The following is a 23,579-nucleotide window of genomic DNA, read 5'->3' as shown; positions in this document are numbered from 1 at the left end:
ACCCTTTTGAAAGCCTTTTGAGCAGATAATGTCACAGGTTTAAATTTGTAAAAAACATGTTGTTATGCAAATTTAAATACATTGAAAATGTAGACATCATTTGATCAAACAGCTTTCAAAGAGTAACAAAAAGAAACAACACATTACATCTTTGGTATTTTGGTAAAACAATTTTTATTTTTAAAGAATCCAAGAGGTTTTTATGCCCTTGGAAAAATTAATACAATATGTCCTGTTTGACTTTGGGGTATTGTCGAATAACTGCCAGTGTTTGCAAACCTATGACAAAACTTGGATATGGACATTTTCAAATTTAACATGAAAAAACCCTCTTGGGAAAAAAATCATGTATACAAAAAAAAGGTATAAAATACAGCAAATATTTACTGAAAAGACAAGTAACAACATTGAGGGTTCAATGTTGTTCCTAGTCTGCTGTTACCTGTGTTAGTGGTTTGATAAGACATTTAGAAATGCTGTAGCACTGTCGGAGGCCATTATAAGCCTAAATGAACTAAGAAGACAGACGTTCGTATAGTAGTTATAGCGCATCGGGAAAGTATTCACAGCGCTTCATTTTTTCCACATTTTGTTATGTTACGGCCTTATTCCAAAATGGAATCACTTATTTGTTGTCCTCAAAATTCTACAGACGATACCCCATAATGACAATGTGACATTTAATTTGTTAATTTTGCAAATGTATTACAATTTCAAAAAATCACATGTACATAAATATTCACAGCCTTTGCTCAATACTTTGTTGATGCACTTTTGGCAGAAATTACAGCCTCAAATCTTTTTTAATTTGATGCCACAAGCTTGGCACACCAAGCCACGGCATGGCAGTTTCTCCCATTCCTCTTTGCAGCACCTCTCAAGCTCCATCAGATTGGATGGGAAGCGTTAGTTTTCATCCAGGATGTCTCTGTAAATTGCTGCATTCATCTTAGTCTAGTCAGGTAGGTGACCAAGAACCCGATGTTCACTCTGTCAGAGCTACAGCATTCCTCTGCGGAGAGAAGAGAACCTCCCAGAAGGACAACCATCTCTGCACACAATCCACCAATCAGGCCTGTATGGTAGAGTGGCCAGACAGAAGCACTTTCTGAGTAAAAAGTTTGCCAAAATGCACCTGAGAGACTCTCAGACAATGAGAAACAAAATGGTCTGGTTTGATGAAACAAATATTGAACTCCTTTGCAGAATGGCCAGGCATCATGTTTGGAGAAAACCAGGCACTGCTCATCACCAGGTCAATACCATCCCTACAGTGAAGCATGGTGGTGGCAGCATCATGCTGTGGGGATGTTTTTCAGTGGCAGGAACTGGGAGACAAGTAAGGATAGAGGGAAAGATGAATTCAGCAATATGCAGAGACACACTGCATGAAAACCAATGGTTCCCATTCAACCCGATGGCGCTTGAAAGGTGCTGCAAAGAGGAATGGGCAAAAAGGAATGGGCGAATATGCCCAAAGATAGATGTGCCAAGCTTGTGGCATCGTATTCAAAAAGACTCGAGGCTGTAATTGCTGCCAATGATGCATCAACAAAGTATTGAGAAAAGGCTGTGAATATATCTTTTTCTTACATTTAATACATTTGGGGTATAGTCTGTAGAATTTTGTGGACAATAATTATTTTACTTAACAAAATGTGGAAAAACTAAAGCGCTGTGAATACTTTCCGGATGCACTGTGTTTATATATAATGCCGTGATCACCAACCTTTTTGCGCTGAAAATCCCTCGTCTCTGCCATGGACCAAAGCAAGATGTACCGTCTCCCGGGATATTTTTATGCATACAGTGCCTGATCTAAGATCCCAAATTGCTCGCTAAATAACCAGTGCAAACTATACAATTGTGGGTATGTTGCGAGTGATCTACCAGGGCTCTGTTTACACAGCACACCAAACCAGATTTTTTTGCCCTCAAGTGCCACAGATCAGCTATTTTTTGCTAGTATAAATGCTCTTAAGTGCTTTTTTGCATCAGATTTGGGCCACATCATGAGGTAGTCTAAATCCATTCAGAATCTGATCTTTTGAAATATGACTGCAGTCTAAACAGCAATACGACCTGCTTGGGACTTTTACGTCATTATCGGTCAAGCTACGTTATACGTGGGCGCAGAAGATCACTTTCCTTTTTGCAATTCTCTTCCTCCTCCTCCTGCAGTTGTTTTCCACCATCTGCCTACTTCCTCAACACAACAGCCACGGCACAAACCCACTAACATCGATGTTTTCTTGTGTGGTCGCAACTTCCTTATTCATTTATGGAATCCGGTCAACTTTTCACTTTATGAAACTTGACGTGTAAGTGATGTCGAGGCCACATTGGGGCCACGTTTATACTGGAGTCTAATAAAGATCACATTTTACTTATAAACTCAACAGTCAGTTGGAAAAAATAACATTTTGAAATAATCATATTTGATCAATTTTCACCTGCAGTAGAAACGTAGTCTAAGACTGCGCGCGTAATTGTGCAAGTAAGGAATATTGCAAGTTCAAAAGTGGTGTCGAACGCAAAATTTAAATGATGATTTTGTGTGTACTACCGGCTATCACCATGGAGAGTCATTTCCAGCAAAGCTGACATCTTGCTCCAGCATGTGGTGTTTTGCGATATTGTTGAGCATGCAGCACACGACTACAACCTGGGCCACATTTTTTGCACTATAGATATGCAATCTAGACAACAGAGCCTATTTTTAGAATGCCGAAGGCACACTTTGTGAGACTACACCGCCAAACACTGGCAATAACTGCGGTGGTGTGGTGGTATTATCCAGTGGTAAGAAAATGCATGTTGCATGATGTTTTTTCATTTAGGAGATATGCTCATAATATACTTTCTGTATGAAAAAACCAACACCATCAAAAAAAAAAGGGAAAAAAAAGGCTGATTTTCTCTCAATCAGTCTTTAAGTCTTTCATCAGCTCAAAGATGGAATTACTGGACAGGCCAATATTTATTTTTCCGACATAAATATTTTGATTGTTGAGTTGAGTTGAGTTTGAGTTTATTTCGAACATGCAAGCATACAGCATGATAATTTCCATTGTGTCTATTCAACATGTTCAAAAAGGAGTCGGAAGAAGCAGAGCTTATTTAGTCCTAAACCTTTTTTCTTTTACATAGCAGCTGCTAAAACTTATGTTCACTTCCTGTTCTCAATTTATTCACAATATACTCTATAAGTAATAACAATAAAAATAAATAAATACATAATAATTGGTGAAGTAAGTTAGTTATATTTCATATGGTGAGATGAGTAAGATTATCTTGAAAATGAATGGATGGATGAGATAAATTCAGAATGTTTATCATGGTTCTTCTTCTTTGTACTTTGTAAACTTTTTAAGTTTGAAGAGTTTCTTGAAGTGGATCATATTAGTACATTGTTTGATTTCTTTACTTAATCAATTCCATAAATTAATTCCACATACTGAAATACTGAAGGTCTTAAGTGTTGTACGTGCGTACACATGTTTTAAATTACATTTTTCTCTAAGATTATGTTTCTCCTCTTTTGTTGAGAAGAATTGTTATATATTCTTGGGTAGCAGATTGTAGTTTGCTTTATGTATAATTTTAGCTGTTTGCTAATTCACTAAGTCGTGGAATTTCAGTATTTTGATTCAATAAATAAAAGGTTTGTATGTTCTCTATATACAACATGATGTATTATTCTAACTGATCTTTTTTGTAACACCGTTAATGAATGAAGTGTACTTTTGTAGTTGTTTCCCCATATTTCTGCACAATAACTCAGATATGGTAACACTAGCGAGCAGTAGAGAAAAAATAATGATTTTTGGTCTGGAACATGTTTTGCTTTGTTCATTATTGACGTGTTTCTTGCTACTTTATGGTGTATATTTTTTACATGAGATTTCCAGTTCAATTTATCATCATTAATTATACCTAGAAATTTGGTTTCATTTACTCTTTCAATTTCTATTCCGTCTATTTGTATTTGTGTAACAGCTACCACAGGACAAGAGCACGGAAAATTCTCTCTCTTCATTGTCTGTCATTGCAGATGCGGTGGTGCCAATTAACTAACTATGTGTAAAATTGTGGTTAACCGCGATCGAACATGTATAGGCTACATGAGCAACATTGTTTTCTTCTATACTTCTAGATAGCCGAGGTAATTAAAAAACTAGTTCGATTATTAAAGTTTCTTTGGAAATATAAAAGCCTTTTTGATTGAAACTTTTATTAGTAGATTGTAAAGTACAGTACATATTCCGTACAATTGACCACTAAATGGTAATATAGTAATAAGTTTTTCAACTTGTTTAAGTCGGGGTCCACGTAAATCAATTCATGGTTATTCTTGATTACAGATAATCATGCCAAGTGACTCCAGATTGACAATGTGTGAAAAATTAGGGCAGACTATGATTTCCTTACAGAGAGCCATTGTTTGTCAACATACAATAAAAAGGTCAGTCATTTACGATACATTTTATGCGGGATGAACTAATGAGGCTTTATGTTTCACAGGCAGGACCTTGATCCCATTAAAAGCTACTTCTCACTGCCTGCAGTATTCCATTCAAATAAATCAATTTGGCCTTCCTGTAGTAGCTGTCAAACTGGGAAAAAAATGCAACTGGAATGCTTTTTGCATCAGAATCAACAATGTGTTACTTAACACAAAGTACTTTATGTTTCCATATGTGCTGGCTTTACATGTTTGGAAAGCTGCAGCCAGTTTCAGCTGACAAGGGTGGGACAAACTTTGGAGAACACCAAAAAAATCCCTTTATTGACACATGGAGAGCGAACCTTTCACACCTTTTGCACCACCTAAAAGCAGGAGTGCATAGATGTTGAACACAATCCAATGCTGATGTTAGTGAATTGTTACAGCCAGAACTAAACTTCTGTTCCACCATGCCAGCCAGTATAACATATTGAGTTATTCAATCTGTGCGGTACCTGTGCTGGATCTAATGGTTTCTTTGCCAATAACGTGTCCCAGTAGGTCATACTGGTTGAGCCTGGAGCCATCATCTGCCACGGCGACGGACCTCTCGACTCCTTTGGTCCAGAGGTAAATCACTTCGTTGTTGGTGTAAGCGTCTGTGGACCAAACATGTATTAGAGGAAACGGGGTTAGAAGTCATCAACCAAGGACACTTTTATGTTTAAGAATGGGAGCTGTTGTTTTTTTGTGCATTCTAATACCAATACTAATCATGATAATTATCATTTTCTCCCCCAGCAGCAAGACACCATTGCAGCAGCCTAGCGATAAGACAATCATAGATACACTTGACAGCTGCAATATCAGAGATACAGAAGCGCAGAAGCCCCTAAAAAATGACATATTTAATTTTATTTACTTCATTTTATTTTTACTTTTATACATTGTTATTTTAGTTTTTATTTGGAGAAACATGTTCAACGTTAAAATCTCATATATGCAAAGTTATAATAGACTTCAAATTGCACCGGCATTGTTTTGTGACCCAAATTTGAAAAATTCAACACTTGCCAGCCACGAACCCTTGGATTTGTCCCAACTTTACCATCCTGCTTAAAATTATTGTTAATATATCGGCTTGTCTCGTTCTCGTGAGATGAGTGTATCGTCACAACCTCATTAATGATCCGTCCCTAGGTTCACCACTATACGAATACCTTGTCACGACTTTTTAGGGCTGTCTTTGTCGAATCTGATTCGTTAGATTCAGACAAAACATTTTTTGTACGCTATCATCTTTGCTACATGTAGGTTAGCAAGAGCACAGCTAATAGGGATCCCCACAAATAAGCAGATACCTTGTGAGTTTTCCACTTTAAAAGGACTAAAACTCTCAGATAAACAGGAAAAACACAACAAAAGATTGGATAGTTTGGTGAAGTCCTTGGATCGGTCCTGCCTGAGTCAGCTTTGGCTCTGACAGAAAGCCAAGAAGTCGAACAAACTTGACTATAACTCGTAACAAGCGTTTCCATAGATGAACCTGCAGAATAAGCATTACCGTCTGTTGCTTGAGGGGAGCAATAGTCAAAGCTACACGCGTAGTGTCTAATTTCTGGCCAGTTCCACCTGGGCAGATGGCGAGTTTGGTGCTGTGGTCTGGCAGCGACGTGTCACGACGAGCCCAGCACCCCTCATCTCGAAACATCCTCCTAAAACACCTGCTGTACGCGTTGGATCTTGGGTACACAATTTATACACCATTCTGACGAGTCATATGTGAGACAATTTGACTGTGAGGTTGATAGTCAAATCAACTATTATAAGACACTCCTACGACTTTAATTTCCTAGATAGTCATGGTTGATTGTCTTCTCTGTACTACGCCAAAGCCGACCTCTCTAAAAGGGCCTCACTAAACTTTCTAATCCCTACCGTGTTTATTTCTTTTCAATAGTGTTTTAGACTTCTTCTGAGTTGGAAAAAGTGCAAATGACATCTAGGTTTTGTTTTCTTCAATTAAAAAATATTCATTTTACACATATACTTTATTAACTTTGGAAGCAGCACATTACAACCATGTGACATTATTAACCCCTCGCAACCAAGGTACAGTCCCACATAATCACGATCCGTTTAAAAAAAATACAGCCCAATATTTTTGAATCAGACTAGACTATGACATAATGCAATCTGTTTGAATTATTCCAAAACGTGCATCAAACTAAATCTAGGTTCCATTCAAACTGTACACAAATTGTTTCATACAAGAAAAAGGTAACATTCACCTGATCGGGGTGAATACAATTGGGTTGATCAGCCCTGCAAACATGGTCATCTAATAGTTGAATATTCCTAACTTTTTGTGTGTATTTGTTTTGAGACATAAGGATTGACGAGAATAATGTTTCTTGATGTAGTGTTCCTGCGATGAGGTGGCGACTTGTCCAGGGTGTAGCCCGCCTTCTGTCCGATTGTAGCTGAGATAGGCTCCAGCGCCTCCCGCGACCCCGAAGGGAATAAGCGGTAGAAAATGGATGGATGGATGTAGTGTTCCCCCCACACTGTTCAGTGTTTCCCACAGGGCAGGCATCTATTTGTGGTGGTGTGGTCGGGGGGTGGTGGGTGGCAGCGGCAGCGGCGATGACCAAGAAGAACGCGGAGTTGGAATATAATTACAACACTTTATGTACATATTTATATACAGATTTGAACAATTAGTTATTCACTGAAATATATTTATTAATTTTGGTTCTTACAAAAAATATATCTTATAAAATATAAAAGCTAAAATGTCTCTTAAAGCTCTGCCCCTTTAATTAGTGCATACTAAATAATTGAACTTTATCCTACTACTCAACCATATTATTTACCAGCAACATAAAGTGAAACAGAGGCAGAGGTGTATGTTTTGTCGTGGTCCTCTCTATAAGGCACATAAGAATATAAATTAGGACCCTTTTCATGAGAAAAGTGCATTTCTGATCTGACCCTGCTTTATTTTTCAGTGTTTGCTGAGTCTCACCTGTTCCCTCCGCCCTAATTTTTCTACTTGCCCGACTTCTCAAATCTACTTGCCCCAATATTTTTACTTGTCCTGCCTAGGTTTTTTTCTGGCTGTGTAGTGCTCATGGCTTATATCTTACTAAAATCCTTCCCGTTGACTATTTACAACACTACACAGTATTTATTATTATTATTATCATCTATAATTACATTTAAATGGCATTGCATACATGTAAAATTAAATGCTATTTCACATTATTTGACCAGTAGCAGTTACACTCATCTGAACAGGTCAGCCACCTGTTTAAAGCCCGATCACAGTTGAAATCTTGAAATGAAGGGCCTTTAATGGCCAAAACATTAACCTGGACAACATTTTAACAGCTGGTTGGCTCGGATTTTATTCTTTTCATTGCATTCACATGCTGCAGTGGACAGTAGACATTTTAGCTTGAGTATTAATGCAGTATCTGAAGCACCGTCTCCATGTGTGTTTATTGACAACAGGGTTATAACCTGGACACGTTAGCTCGTCGGTATGAAAACAGGTGATTGTTATTACGTCCGTCTGCCCCGGACACCGAGTCAAACAGCGGCGGTGTTAATGAAGCAGCGTCAGGCTGCTCACCGTCAGTGAAACGCTCGGTGAAATCGCAGATTAACGTTAAATATATGACGAGCCACGAGCGATGCGGCTATAACCTATCTACCATAAACTATATTACCCTCGTATTTTGATCCCGTCCGTCCGTCTTCGTCTTCGTCTTCGTCTTCTTCTTCTGGCCCACCAGGTGAATTAAGTGCTATTGGCGGAGTTACAATGCATAGTAGGCTACCGCCACCTACTGCACCGGAGTTGTAACTACAAGGTACATTCACAGACAGAGTCCCATTGCTTTTATGAGCGGTCGAGCGAGTCAAAAGCCGAAAAATCCATTTGTGGCGGACGTAATTCTTTCGTGGCGGGCCGCCACAAATAAATGAATGTGTGGGAAACACTGCAAAGTTTTTATTAGCTGTTACTGTAGTCATGATTCTTGTATTGATATTCAAGGTATTAGAGCAGTGGTCCCCAACCTTTTTGTAACTGCGGACCGGTCAACGCTTGAAAAAAGACCGGGGGGGTCGGGGGGGGGTGTAAAAAATACAATCATGTGTGCTTATGGAATGTATCCCTGTATTGATCTATATTGATATATAATGTAGGAACCAGAAATATTAATAACAGAAAGAAACAACCCTTTTGTGCGAATGAGTGTGAATGAGTGTAAATGGGGGAGGGAGGTTTTTTGGGTTGGTGCACTAATTGTAAGTATATCTTGTGTTTTTTATGTTGATTTAATAAAAAAAAAAAAAAAAATATTTTTTTTTTCATTTCTTCTGCGGCCCGGTACCAATCGATCCACGGACCGGTACCAGGCCGCAGCCCGATGTTTGGGGACCACTGGATTAGAGCATCCATCCATCAATTTTCTACCGCAATAGTTCTCAAACTTTTTTCACCAAGTACCACCATAATCACCAACATTAAAATACAGTAGCGCAGTAGGCCGAAGTATTCATTAAAAACAAGGTGGACGTTTTATTTAACAAGTATATTCAATATTATTGGCCACTGTAACATTACACCCAGTTTGAACAGTAACAATGTTTAACTTTTTGGAAAATAAAACACTGATCATCAATCAAGTGATTCTTTGGCGTACCACTAGATGGAGCCCGGTAACACAATTTGATTATCACTGGATTAGCGCAATATATATGTTTTTAAATATCCTAATGCTTGGACAATGCTAGTTTCATGTCAATACTTTTTATTCCAATTTAAAGATGTGGTCCTTTTCAAACTGTGTTATTCCTTTGCTGGACCAAAAAAAAAAGGGCTGTGAGTATAACACCCTTCTAGGCTGACAAAAGCTCTTAACTGATTTCTTGACCTTTAGGTGTGACTTACAACTTCCAAACTTCAGGGGACAAGCGTGCGCATCCATGGGGAAATCCTCCAGGTGCATGGGGCACTCGGCGTGAATGGTCAACCTTGTGTGAGGAAGGATGGATGTGGCAGCGAGAGTGGGCGTCAAGAGGGGTCAAAGGGAAGAGGAGAGAGAACACCAGTGAAAACACAAGCCAATAGGGGTATAGAGGGGTCAAATGGGAGAGAAAAATAAGTTTTTTTTTTTGTTCGGTTAGAAATTAATAATAAGAAAAACATTGAACTATTGACTGATTAGGCAATACTACTAATAATCCGGGAGCTCTCTCCACATCACATTTGTAATTGGTTGATTGTTTGGGAACTACTGCATTGTGCACAGTCCATTTAGAAAATTATAGCCTCTTAAATATTTGACTTGTCGTATTCAAACTCTACATTTACTACATGATATTCTATTCCTTTACTTATATGTTTTCCAGGTCAAGGACTTCAAAATTAATGTAAAGAAGGAGAAGGGAGGCCCTTATTCAGGGTCGTCCAAAGTGTGGTCCGCATAGTTTTGTTGGCCCACAGCATATTGTCGAAATAAAATCAAACTAATAAACAATACAAATGGAAGAAAAATAAGGAAAAAAACATAATGTAATGAGAAAAAGCTGAAATGTTTATAGTCGTACCCTCGTTAAATCACGCTTGAAATATTGTGGCTTTACCACTTTGCAGATCTCCTCTTTTTAAAGGCAAAGTCCTCCCAGGTTATTTTGTTCTAAGGGCTTGTCAAAAAAAGGCGAGGAAACTAAAATAAACAATTTATTCTATGAATGGAGTAAGTACAATTAGTAGCAATACTAGTGCCGGAGTGAAGACCGTGCCCTACTAAGTCTGAGGTGTTCTCCCTCGATTGTCCCTCTACTCACATGCTTTTGTCCTTCTTGCTGCCGCTCCCTGGCGCAGTTGTTCGGGCGTTATACAATGAAACCAATCGTTAACCTAAGCACACACACACATTTGTCCAGTCTCGCGTTGTCTCGTTCCTGGCACCTCTTCTCACCATCGAAACCAAAAAGATACTATAGGCCTGATTTACTAAAGATTTGCGTGTACTAAAACATGTGCAAACCTAATAACACACACAAAAGTAAGCATAACTAGGCGTGCAATCCATTTTGCTTCTCTGCTTTCATAAATGTACAGAATATATGCTGATTATCAAAACGGCCAGAATTATGGGGAGCAAAGATGCAAATATATTATACAGCCCGTGTAATGTGATTCATCAACACTCATCACTGTTTTGCGAGCGCTTTTAAGCATGTGCAGGAAATGATCGAGTGTCTCCGTGATGATGCCCCATATAGTATACGCAGAATAGTCATTTAAAGGGGGCGGGGTACCGTAGCACGCCAATGTGTTACTACAATAGAAAAGGAGTTCCTCATTGTTCGCTCTTCCAATAACAATGCCGCTACAGCTTGGTTATTATACAGGTTACGGAACGTAGATCAAGTATTGTTGGCCGTTTTTGAATGCATTTTTAAAGTGATTTAGAGGTAGAAATGATTGATCCCATTAGCTGCATTCAGTGGCGGGCCGTGCGTTTCCCACCTAGGCCTTCAGTGATGTCCGACTTCAATGATTACCTCTCAAAATACCATAATTGATGTCACCACATGACCATTGCTGGAGAAATACTATACAGGAACACATGTACACACTACTGGGCATTGTACAAAACAAGTTATTTTCTGGCGCATTTAAAAATCAATAAACCCGCATCAGCAATTAAAACATATCTTATGTGGTACTGTCAAAATTAAAATTGCAAAAAAAAATTTAAACGTGAAAAAATAAAGAAATTAAATACCTGAAGTCACATTTCATCGACAGCTGAGCTAGCTTCCGGGGTTGGCCGAGATGTTCTCACAAGATGTAGTTTCTCTTTAAATATCCTTCTTGAAAATGGCCTTGCAAATATATGTGTTGTCTAGTCTAATCATAAAAGATGCAGACGAGGCGTGTTGGCTGACTTTTTAAAGTTTACTGTACACCGGCATGTCTATATTAAAAAACCTAAATGGGGCTACTGCGCATGCTCTCCACTATTGTGGCATGCTGGGTAATGGAGTTCTAAAGTTACCTGGCTCATACATCACTATCTGCCTTAGGCCATCGAGAAGGCCTTACTGACAAAAACGCGTGATCTGATTGGCTATTGCAACTGTCTATCACTGTATGTCCCCGTTCACTTACTGTGCACAGACGCCCGCAATGTGAAGGCTCGAGGCAGATTTGGTACAGCATGGCAACATAAACTAGCTGAAATCTGATTGGATAAAAACTCTATAAACTAAAAACAACAGCGCTGGAAGGAGCATAATATGGCATGAAGATAATATGAATACTTTTAGATATTTAGGGAAAGTAAATTTAAAATTACTTTTATCTTTAATTATGATCATGATTTCTGGTTATGTTTGGCCAGCAGAGAAGGCCTTGCTGGCCCTGACGGCACACCACTGGCTGCATTGCTAGGCACGTAGAACTAGTTTTTGTTAGAAAGCGAAAATAAATTAAAACCCTTTGTCTTCTTGTCTCTTGTGAAAGATAGGCAACATTCCAAAAAAAAGTGCACTTCCCCTTTGAATAAGGTGGTCTGCACCACTTTTCAATTGTACATGCCCACTAATAGTACATGCTTTTTTATGGATTGCACATGCTGTTTAGTGTGTGGTATTAGCATATTAAATAATCAGGCCCTATATGTGTGTATTTGCAAAAATACAAACACAGGGTGTACTCATTGTGTTTTGTCCTTGAGCAGAACAAAGTGAACAGAGAGTGAGACTCCCTATACATTCCACTCTGCTTTTAGGTGGAAAATATAGATACAGATAAGAAATATGCATATTATATAATATAATATATACATATATATATATTTTTTTTTTAATCCGCAACGTGGTGTTATTTTTATATTTTTCAACCTCAAAAGTACAGTGAGTGGGTGGCCATGCCCCTGCCATTTGTAAACTACAATACAGTGTGTTGGATCGATGTTAATGTGTATTCAAGACATTTAAATTTGTAGAAAAAATAGCGGGGATAGCGGACAATATTGCAAAAAATGTTTTAAAGTCTAATAACCAAAAATTTCACAACCCCTGTGCAGCACCTCTGCAGACCACCTCTTGAAGACCATTGCTCAACAAAATACAGTTAATTGAACACACACATGCAAACACAGGTATAGTGACATACTAGGGAGCATATATTGTAGCAGTAGGACAAAATGGGGTGCCCTATCGTCAGTGGCCTCTCTGTAATGAATACAGGGGACTCGAATAGGAGCCCCTTTGGTCACGTTCCTTAACCACTTCTCTGTAGCTTCTCACAAAGAATCAGATAAACAGTAGCTGACTTGGTGCAATAATAAATGATCCAGCTCCAGTGGTTGCTATGTCAGCTTCTGTGCTGTATGAACCCCCCCTACCCCGACAGCGCAATCAGTTTCTTCACATGAGAAATATTAAGTCACAAACTGAGTAGACTGCTTTAGATATTCCTCCATACATTAATGTCCCTGTGGAGATGAATTTAAATAATGTCCGCAACCGAATGACTTTAAGTCCTCACTAGCACAGGAAGGTACTGGGAAGAGAGAGAAGAGTGCCAACGAAATGCAAAGACATTGACTAATTACCTAATGTAGTTTAGCAGTGGAACTGCATTAACAATTGCAAATTAGAGAGGAAAGTTAATTTAACACTGAGTGCAATTAGACACATTCCTATATACTGATGAGAACCAGCGTTCTCTGCAGTGGACATTTGTTTTCCGCTTATTTTTTTTACACTTTTTGGAAAAAATCTGCAAAACATAAATATTCACTGCAGAGGATGCTGGTTCTCTGGGGGATACAGCAAAGGTTATTGTTTTGCCTACAACAGGGGTGTCAAACTCATTTTCATTGAGGCCACAACACAGTTACGGCTGACCTCAAAGGGACGTCAACATGGACGTATAATTGCCTCATGATATTGTCACGCAATTGCCTGTGTGTAATATTTCATATTATTACAATACAAATTGCTCTCATGATTAATGACAATAAAGTGTTATATTCTAAATTGATGGATTGTTTTGATTTTATAAGTCAAGGTGACAAGCATTTTTTTTTGTTTAAATAAAAAACAAAAAAAAGACGTTTGGAATATATTAAAATATAATATTTGTTGCATGGCCAGACAATATTAAAGTTTAAAGGATGTGTAATTGCGTGCAGCACATGCAATAAATTGAAGGAATAAATACATTTACAGTCGTCCCTCATTTATCGCTATTAATTGGACTTGATCGGTAGGTCGTGAGTTCAAACCCCGGCCGAGTCATACCAAAGACTATAAAAATGGTGCCCATTATCTCCCTGCTTGGCACTCAGCATCAAGGGTTGGAATTGGGGGTTAAATCACCAAAATGATTCCCGGCCGTGGCCACCACTGCTGCTCACTGCTCCCCTCACCTCCAAATGCAGAGGATAACCTCACCACACATAGTGAGTGTGTGACAATCATTGGTACTTTAACTTTTAAATTAATTTCCGCAAAGTAGGAATTATTAATCATGAAGTGAATATTTTCATGCTCGGGCATACAAAACATGTCTAAGGCCTTCTAAATAAGTTTTTTTTTTATTACGAGAGTCGTTTAGACATTAAATAATTAATAATTATAATAATTATTCCAATATAGTAATGCTACCAGACACTGGGCCAATCAGTGACCAGGGTATTGAACAGCCCGCTCTGATTGGTTTGGTCTCCTTTAGTGGCCAATATTTACATTTATTTAGCCATTTTTATGCTTGAAAATGATTAATTTAATACTGGAAAATTGTAGAATATGCTTAAAAAAATGATCAGCGATGTCGTAAAGCTGCGATATTTGAAGCACAATGTGGCGAGGTGTGACTGTGGTAATTAAGGTGATGTGCTTTATTGACAAACATGATTTCCAGGCTTTCGTGGGCCACATAACATGATGCTGCCCATAGGCCACATAACATGATGCTGCCCATGGGCCTTGAGTTCTACACCTGTGGCCTATAACATTAGTTTTACCAGTCTCAAAATATCACATTGCCTAAAAAGTGCGTAGAAACCTGTCAACATCCTTTTTTCTGGAGAGGGTTGATAGAGCAAAATCAGATCATTGCCGTTTTTCTAATAATTTACTGACATTAAGTTAAGCTATTAAGGGTTTATAAATAAAACACTGCTCAGAAGTTCCACATACGTAAGCTTAAACTCATTAAAACATGGCAGTGTCTGCTACCTCATCGTGTAGAGAAGAGTGCCATTGTCAACTAGTCGGAGAAGTTTGTTCGGAGTTGTCATGTTGTGGGCCACCGATTTCTTCCCGTTGTGGAAAAACGTGTCAGGTGTCCAAATCTTGCTGGCCAGGAGGTTGTTGAGCGGCAAAATCTGCATCGGTCCGTCAAATTTCAGTCTCTCATCTCTCCAACTCTGGCGGAAAAACACGTCGATGGTGTACTCCTGTGTGGAAGAGTGTGCAAGTTTTGTTGTTTGCGATGACAGTTCACATATAAGGAATTTCATTGAAATAACTAATTCTGTTGATGGCTTTCGTTCTTCAAAGAAACAGAATAATAATATATCCCCACGGCTCTCCCCGAAAAAAAAAATACTTTGAAGTTACAGTGGCTCATAAGAATCCATTCTTTAATTTTTTTACTGCTGTTCCTGTTCAGGGTCATGGAGAGCTTGAGCCGATCCCACACTTTGGAATGGTTGCCAGTCAATCGTATGTAGACGAACAAACAACCATTCACCCAAACATACATACACTTTTGACCATTTAGAGTCTTCAATTAGTAACGTGCATATCTTTCACTTTTAGTAAAAAACCAAAGTGTCACATTTGCATTTGAAAACATGGGAATTCTTCTGGAGAATAGGAGAAACAAACTACAATTACAACATGTTAATGGAAGCATATAACCTAACAAGGTAGTGTGCTGATGGAAAGACCCGATTGCTTACTATGGTGCAACTGTGTTATTACTGATGTGCTTTTATTTTGAAGGCCTAACGTTAGTCTAGAGCAGCGCTATTCATGACACCATACCGGCACCCCCGAGTTCAGTTCAAAAGTTGGGAGACAAACATTTTTGCAGCAAAATCCTAATAACTTGGACCACTGTAAACACATTGGCAGATCTTAGCTTTGATGTTTTATTGGTGCTGGCAAACATAGAAAACTGGGGTCCAATCCTGTGATTTATAACTGAGGCGTTCCTTAAGGCACCCATTTAAGTCCTCTCCTTTTTTTATTTATTTTTCGTAATGTCAGTTATGTTCGATAACTCGGTTGTTGCTGTAGCTTGTATACTTCAGATGTAGTCAGTAGTCATTTGGTCAATGTATTCAGTCATACCTGTAATGTTCCTCAAGGTTCCATTTTAGGTTTTCTTATTTTCATCATTTGGGCCATTCAACTGGTGGCCCGCTTATTCACTTCAAAAATCTTTGTGTGAGAGACTCGTACTGGACACATAGAGCTCTTTGAAAAGCTTTTTTGCAGAAGGTCCTTAAAAACAGCAGAGCTCTTCTGTAACTCTGACACGATAATAGACCACAATTAAATGTCCACCGTAGAGGACACTGATTTTTCAGGAATATAAAAAATACGACTAACAGTGAAGGGAGACGTCAGGCCGCAGGTCCTTCGATTTCCCCCAAACAATTCAGTTATATATATACCTCGGCAACAGGATGTTTAATTTATTTTAATTAATTTCCATGGGAGACTTTGATGTAAGATACAAGTGTTTTGTAAGATACAAGTGTTTTGAGTTGAGAGCACTGTCATAGAACCAATTAAGCTCATAAACTGTGGCACTGCTGTATATGTTTATGCTTATACAAGTGTTGTTTAATCTTGTAAATGGTGTGTGCAACCAATCGTCTTTTACCAAATGTTGCCAACGCGGACTGGACAGAAAGCCAGGCTACTCCGGCTGACAGCATAACACAGGAAGGGGAAGATGCTGGGAAAGAAGGGGACAATAAAGACTGGTGTATATATTTATGGTATACCATAAATATAAGGCAACCCTTAATATATTCGTGAAAGTTCAATAACAAGGTTGCTTGTGTCATGATCCCATGCCCGGATCATGTTTTGTTTAAGTTGAGTATTTCCTTAGTTGTTGATTTAGTTCTGTTTTCAGCACTCGGGTTTGTGTTTCTTAGTTGCCATGGGCGCTGATTATTTTCACCTGCCTCTGAATAGTGGTCGGGACACTCACCTGGTCCTGGTCACTAATCAGAGAGCTATTTATTCCTGTCTATCGCCACACTCTGTCTGGCTGTTTTGTTTGCTTCACGCAACACTGATGTTCCTGTGCTAGTCTTTCTATAGCTTCCCGTGCCAGCGGCACGTTCCTATTTTTTGCATCCATGCCTAGTTATGGTAATAAACCCTCTGTCTCACCTGCACGCTGCTTCCGAACGTCCATCTGCATCTTGGGGAATCGACCAGCACATAACCATGCGACCCCGGCGTAACAGCTTGAATCAAATTAAGAAAGTCTAGGACTACCTACACCCCTTATCAAAAATACGAAATGATTCGTTCCACCTGGAATGCGGAAAACCTAACTTGGAACACTTCACTCAACACGGACGTCATGACGCCATCAAAGCTCGCCTTTAAGCATTCACACACAGCACCAGCATTTTGGAAAAAGGACGAAGTGATATAAGAAAGATTAACATATAATAAACTATTTGTGGCAGCGTAGGAGAAAGTCATGTACAAGTTTTACTTTCGCATCCCATTGCACATAACTGTGGTGCATTCAATGACCCTCGATTAAACTTACAAACAAAGGTGTCCACTGGAGATAATATTTAAAACATATTTTTATAGAGTTCTGAAGTATGTGTTTATATATATATAAATATATATATATATATATATATATATATATATATATATATATATAAATATAAATATATATATATATATATATATATATATATATATATATAAATATATATATATATAAATATAAATATATATATATATATATATATATATATATAAATATATATATATATATATATATACATATATATATATATACATATGTATATATATATATATATATGTATATATATATATATATATATATATGTATGCACATATATGTATACACATATACACACATATATATATATATATATATATATGTATATATATATATATGTATGTATATATATATATATATATATATATATATATATATATATATATATATATATGTATGTATATATATATATATATATATATATACATATATATATATATATATATATATATATATGTATATATATATATATGTATATGTATATATATATATATATATATATATATATATATATATATGTATATATATATATATATATATATATATATATACATACACATATATATATATATATATATATATATATATATATATATATATATATATATATATATATATATATATATATATATATATATATATATATATATATATATATATATATATATATATATACATACATGAGTGGGGAAAGTTGTTTGGATTGGATCATATATATTGATGCTGTTCTCAAGGCAATTTTAATTGAAATTTGTGATCATTGACTATCGATTCTTTTTTTTGTCCAAAAGAGGACAGCAATCCACAGGTGAATAAATTGAGTTAAAAACACCCCACGGGTCAATTTACTTGTTAACCTCGTGATGTCACACATGCTGCACTGAAGACTCCGGCGTGCCGCACTTGGCCCGCGGGCCGCAGTTAGGACACCACTGTCCTACGTGAATCAGCTAATCACTACTTTACGCTTTAAAGTAAAGAAAAACTTGACAGGTTTATAATCATATTTAAGTTAACAATGATAGGTTATATGATTATTACATTTCATACTCATGCCACTTAATATTATTCTTTAGTAGTCTTGTGTATGGGGGCCCAGAGTTTGGTACTATGCCCCTGCTAGAAATAGACGTCTTTTTTTTAAAAGAAAAATACACCACTTTGTATTCAAGTACATCAGGAACCTCTTTTTTTCTATTGATAATTACAAGTATACTTATTAAAAACAACATTAGAAGAGTGTAGGAAGTACCCAGTCAAAAGAGAATATATTTTCTGTTTTTGGTTCTATAGGAGTTAGTGCCTTAGCAACAGTCTTCTCGTCAGCCGTGTATAGCAGTTGTGCGGACTAGAGTGATCAATAATTGTGCTTTTTGCTCATACAATAAGGCTTTTCCGCAAGCATTGAGATGGAACTGGCTTCTCTGTGAATGAAAGCCACAAACAAGTGATCACTTACTGAGCGGCAGGTCATCATCCTCAGCAAGGGATTTGTGAAGCCTCCACTCAACACATCAAAATGGCCTCTCTAAACAGTGCGGGATGTTAATTGATGGACCTGACCTTGCAGCGGCCTGCCAACTAACAGAACTATAAAACAATGATATTGCTTATGTCCTCAAAATAGCACACATACAAATCAGTTAGTGCTCACAGCAAGGACACGTGTGACAAGTGTTTGCCTTTAACCGTAAACCATTTGCAGTCACTGTTCAAATTGGAACAATGGCGTCATGTAGTGTACATCTATAAAATGTTATAAGGGTAATCCATCTGCTCTTATGCTAATCACATCAGATTGGATAAGGGGTTGTTTGCTCAGTGCATACAAGGCTGCAGAGACAAAAAAAAAACACACACTGACACTAGAGGCCACTTGTGTTAACAATGAAATCTTTCAAAAGGAAAAAAAACAACAACATTCCAAAACTAGTATTTTTATACTCAATGCTTAGGACTCTGCTATAACAACTAAACTGGCACTTTTGCAGAGCTTTTACAATTTAGACTATTCACACCCCTGGCAAAGAAGCCTATTTTGTTAGTTTTATTTGTTGCATAAGTCAATGACAAGGCACACCACACCAGTTTTTATTTTATTTTTAGTCATTTTCCAAAGAAAGATGTATGGATGTTTAAATGCAGGGATTGTTGATATTAAAAAATATATATATAAATAAAGGCACACCTTTCTAATCAGACTATTTTACTGGTCAGTTTGAACTCTTCTAAGGTTCTTAAAATTGTATTGTTATTTTCCATATCATTTATTGCTATTATTACCACTATTATTCAAACAATTTTAGGTTTTTAATTATTTATAAATGTATTATTTATATTACATTTTTACATATATTGTAAATATTATTTTTTTTTTACATATAAACGTGTAGTTCCACTCCATTGTGGACGCCTCAAAAGTGGCATTTTTTCTCAATCCTCAGTGCTTTGCCATGTCTTGTTATTGTCAATAGTGCTGTGCATGTGTTTTTTACCGGGGTAAATCACTTCATATTGCAACTTCCCTGTGCACGAAAAGTGCAATGTAAATAAAGTTTTATTTATTGATTATTCGACGATGCATTTTGTGTGAACATGTGCAATTGTTTAATACAAACTACAAATACAAAAATACTGAACCAAATTGTTAAATAAAAGTAGGGATGTCAAGGTTAGTTAAGCGAGTTAACAAAAATGTATTTTAATGGCGCAAATTTTTTTGGACGCGCAAATAATGTGTGCGCGTTCTGTGTGACCATGATTAGATCCCGCAAGCGCGGGAAAAATGTGGCTGCGTTCCAGTTGATTTTGACAAGCGAGCAGAAATCAACGAAGAAAAGGGTACAGTAAATGGCATACCCAGCTCCAAAATATTCCTGACAAGACCAAAGCCATTTGCATCCACTGTTGCTGTGAGCCGAGTCATCACCGGAGCAAATTCGGATGAGTGGCGCTTAATCTCCTTGTTTAGATGTGGATTGTTAGGATAATGCTTTGATTTAAAGATGTTTATTAATGTAATCTGTGATATTTATTCTTAAGAAAAAGCTAGTACTGTACATCAATTGAGGATTATAGAGAGGGGACACATTGTCTGGAAGGCTGAAATAATGTGTATAAGCTTTTATAAAATGTTTTATAGCAGCCTCGCAATAATATATACAATATTACAGAAGGTTAAGGCATCGTCACACAGTGATATGAATACAATTAACCTGTACACTGTACAGTATTTCAGAAGCATTTATTTAGGTAGAAATATCACAGGTTATACTACCAAACATCTTTGACAATCAAGGCATGACCATAACAATCCATATTTTGGGTTATTATTGCGCTAGGCTGGTATCTAAACACAAAATTGTAGCTCCACTCCTCTGAATGCAAGTACTCCAGTAGCAGTGGACACAAATTCGATCGGAGATACACAATCTGGCACGACAAAATTGTATATTTGTTGTCAGTGAAAAGGTGTGTTTATGTCCATTTTGTTTTGAGTATTAAAAACAACATAATGTATAATAAAAAAGCAAACAACATATCCAGTTTAATTGTGTTAGTATTATAACTTGAAAAGTTTCTGTCAAAGGTACACTTATTAGGATAAAAACATATATATGTATCTGCAATTAATTAATGTTTCCAAATACACAGGACAATAAGTTAAAATCCAGAGTGCCACCTCCTACCTCCCGTGTTGAAGACTTAAAGACACTGACTTATTATCTATGTTGCTGCAAGCTGGGCAGACGCATCATTAGGGTTTTAAAGTGGGCTCCTACTCTCATGGACGTTTCGCTGACTGGGCCCACGACGCCTCAAGTAGGTTCAGCGGTGCATTCTGGCGTCCCATAAAGCACTCCCCTCTGCATCTGACCAGCCTCAGCATGAGTAAAAAAAAGTTAACTATGGACAAAATGCAGTTATTTGCGATTAAATATTTTAATCGTTTGACAGCCCTAGTTAAAGGTGAATATAAAACATAGATTTTGATATCCCCTATCAGGAGTTTCCACACTTCCTGTGCTCAACTTCCAATACTAAAATGTTGTTGTAAGTAATGCACTATAAAGACAAGATATTTGATGTTCAAACTCATAAACTGTATTTTTTTTTGCAAATAATAATTAACTTAGAATTTCATGGCTGCAACACGTGCCAAAGTAGTTGGGAAAGGGCATGTTCACCACTGTGTTACATCACCTTTTCTTTTAACAACACTCAATAAAGGATTGGGAACTGAGGAAAATAATTGTTGAAGCTTCTCAGGTGGAATTCTTTCCCATTCTTGTTTTATGTAGAGCTTCAGTCGTTCAACAGTCTGGGGTCTCCGCTGTCGTATTTTACGCTTCATAATGCGCCACACATTTTCGATGGGAGACAGGTCTGGACTGCAGACGGGCCAGGAAAGTACCCGCACTCTTTTTTTACGAAGCCACGCTGTTGTAACACGTGCTGAATGTGGCTTGGCATTGTCTTGCTGAAATAAGCAGGGGCGTCTATGAAAAAGACGGCGCTTAGATGGCAGCATATGTTGTTCCAAAACCTGTATGTACCTTTCAGCATTAATGGTGCCTTCATAGATGTGAACGTTAACCATGCCTTGGGCACTAATGCACCCCCATACCATCACAGATGCTGGCTTTTGAACTTTGCGTCAATAACAGTCTGGATGGTTTGCTTCCCCTTTGGTCCGGATGACACGATGTGGAATCTTTCCAAAAACAATTTGAAATGTGGACTCGTCAGACCACAGAACACTTTTCCACTTTGCATGAGTCCATCTTAGATGATCTCGGGCCCAGAGAAGCCGGCAGCGTTTCTGGATGTTGTTGATAAATGGCTTTTGCTTTGCATAGTAGAGCTTTAACTTGCACTTACAGATGTAGCGACTAACTGTATTTAGTGACAATGGTTTTCTGAAGTGTTCCTGAGCCCATGTGGTGATATCCTTTAGAGATTGACGGTTTTTGATACAGTGCCGTCTGAGGGATCAAAGGTCACGGCCATTCAATGTTGGTTTCCGGCCACGTGGAGTGATTTCTCCAGATTCTCTGAACCTTTTGATGATATCATGGACCGTAGATGTTGAAATTCCTAAATTTCTTGCAATTGCACTTTGAGAAACGTTGTTCTTAAACTGTTTGACTATTTGCTCACGCAGTTGTGGACAAAGGGGTGTACCTCGCCCCATCCTTTCTTGTGAAAGACTGAGCATTTTTTGGGAAGCTGTTTTTATACCCAATCATGGCACCCACCTGTTCCCAATTAGCCTGCACACCCGTGGGATGTTCCAAATAAGTGTTTGATGAACATTCCTCAACTTTATCAGTATTTATTGCCACCTTTCCCAACTTCTTTGTCACGTGTTGCTGGCATCAAATTCTAAAGTTTTCGATTATTTGCAAAAAAATAATGTTTTTCAGTTTGAACATCAAATATGTTGTGTTTGTAGCATATTCAACTGAACATGGGTTGAAAATGATTTGCAAATCATTGTATTCCGTTTATATTTACATCTAACACAATCTCCCAACTCATTAGGAAATGGGGTTTGTAGAACATTACACACAGCGCTCAAAAATCTATCAAAATGTTTTGGTACGACTTTGGTAAGCTATGAAGCTGCACCGCTTGATGGATTGTACTGTGCTTCAACATACGAGTATTATTACGGTGTGTGTATAAGGTAAGACATATTATCTCACGTTTTGTTTCGCAGTATTATGCAAAAGATACTTTTCTTACCTTCTGATACCTGCTGATCTGTATTTGGGATCTGCATAAGTCCTTAAAATTTGCACGCATCTGCCTTTGTAGTCTGTGCAGAACCCATAATCGATAAGCTTTTTCTTTTTCTCTATCTTCTTGTTATGGGACATTGAACTTCTGCTGTTGCCATTTCTAATATAAAGTAGTGTAAAGTTCTTACTTACACTACTAAACATACTGGTGTAGTGAGTTTACATTACTCACCCAAGGAACTTTAGAATTCCTGTTGGACGGTTTGTCACGGGACACATTTCTGGTGTTGTTGTTTCCGGATGAGGAGATGCTGCTCCGTTATTGATTTAAGTACATTTTGAATGTCATTAAAACAGTTAGCTCCATCTTTTGACACTTCTTCCACCCCTGTCCTTGCACGCTACACCGCTACAACAAAGATGACGGAAAAAAGACGCTGCTGTAGGTAAGCCACTTAAATAAGACTGCCCACAAAACGCCGCATCCTGAAGC

General features: G+C 37.6%; 1 protein-coding gene across 2 annotated transcripts in view; it reads right to left on the bottom strand.

The window, feature by feature from the left end:
• The window catches only part of gabra3 (gamma-aminobutyric acid type A receptor subunit alpha3), a 278,534-nt gene that overhangs the window by 51,492 nt on the left and 203,463 nt on the right, over nucleotides 1-23,579 (bottom strand). For both annotated transcript variants that reach the window (XM_061963400.2, XM_061963401.2), the window contains exons 5-7: nucleotides 14,723-14,943; nucleotides 9,411-9,493; nucleotides 4,963-5,106 (exon numbers count right to left, since the gene is read on the bottom strand). In XM_061963400.2, coding sequence (XP_061819384.1) covers nucleotides 4,963-5,106; nucleotides 9,411-9,493; nucleotides 14,723-14,943 — 448 coding nt within the window. The remainder of the gene's footprint in view (nucleotides 1-4,962; nucleotides 5,107-9,410; nucleotides 9,494-14,722; nucleotides 14,944-23,579) is intronic.

This window comes from Nerophis lumbriciformis, linkage group LG09 (assembly GCF_033978685.3).
Source record: "Nerophis lumbriciformis linkage group LG09, RoL_Nlum_v2.1, whole genome shotgun sequence".
Taxonomy (NCBI): Eukaryota; Metazoa; Chordata; class Actinopteri; order Syngnathiformes; family Syngnathidae; genus Nerophis; species Nerophis lumbriciformis.
This window is presented reverse-complemented; position numbering and strand designations above follow the sequence as displayed.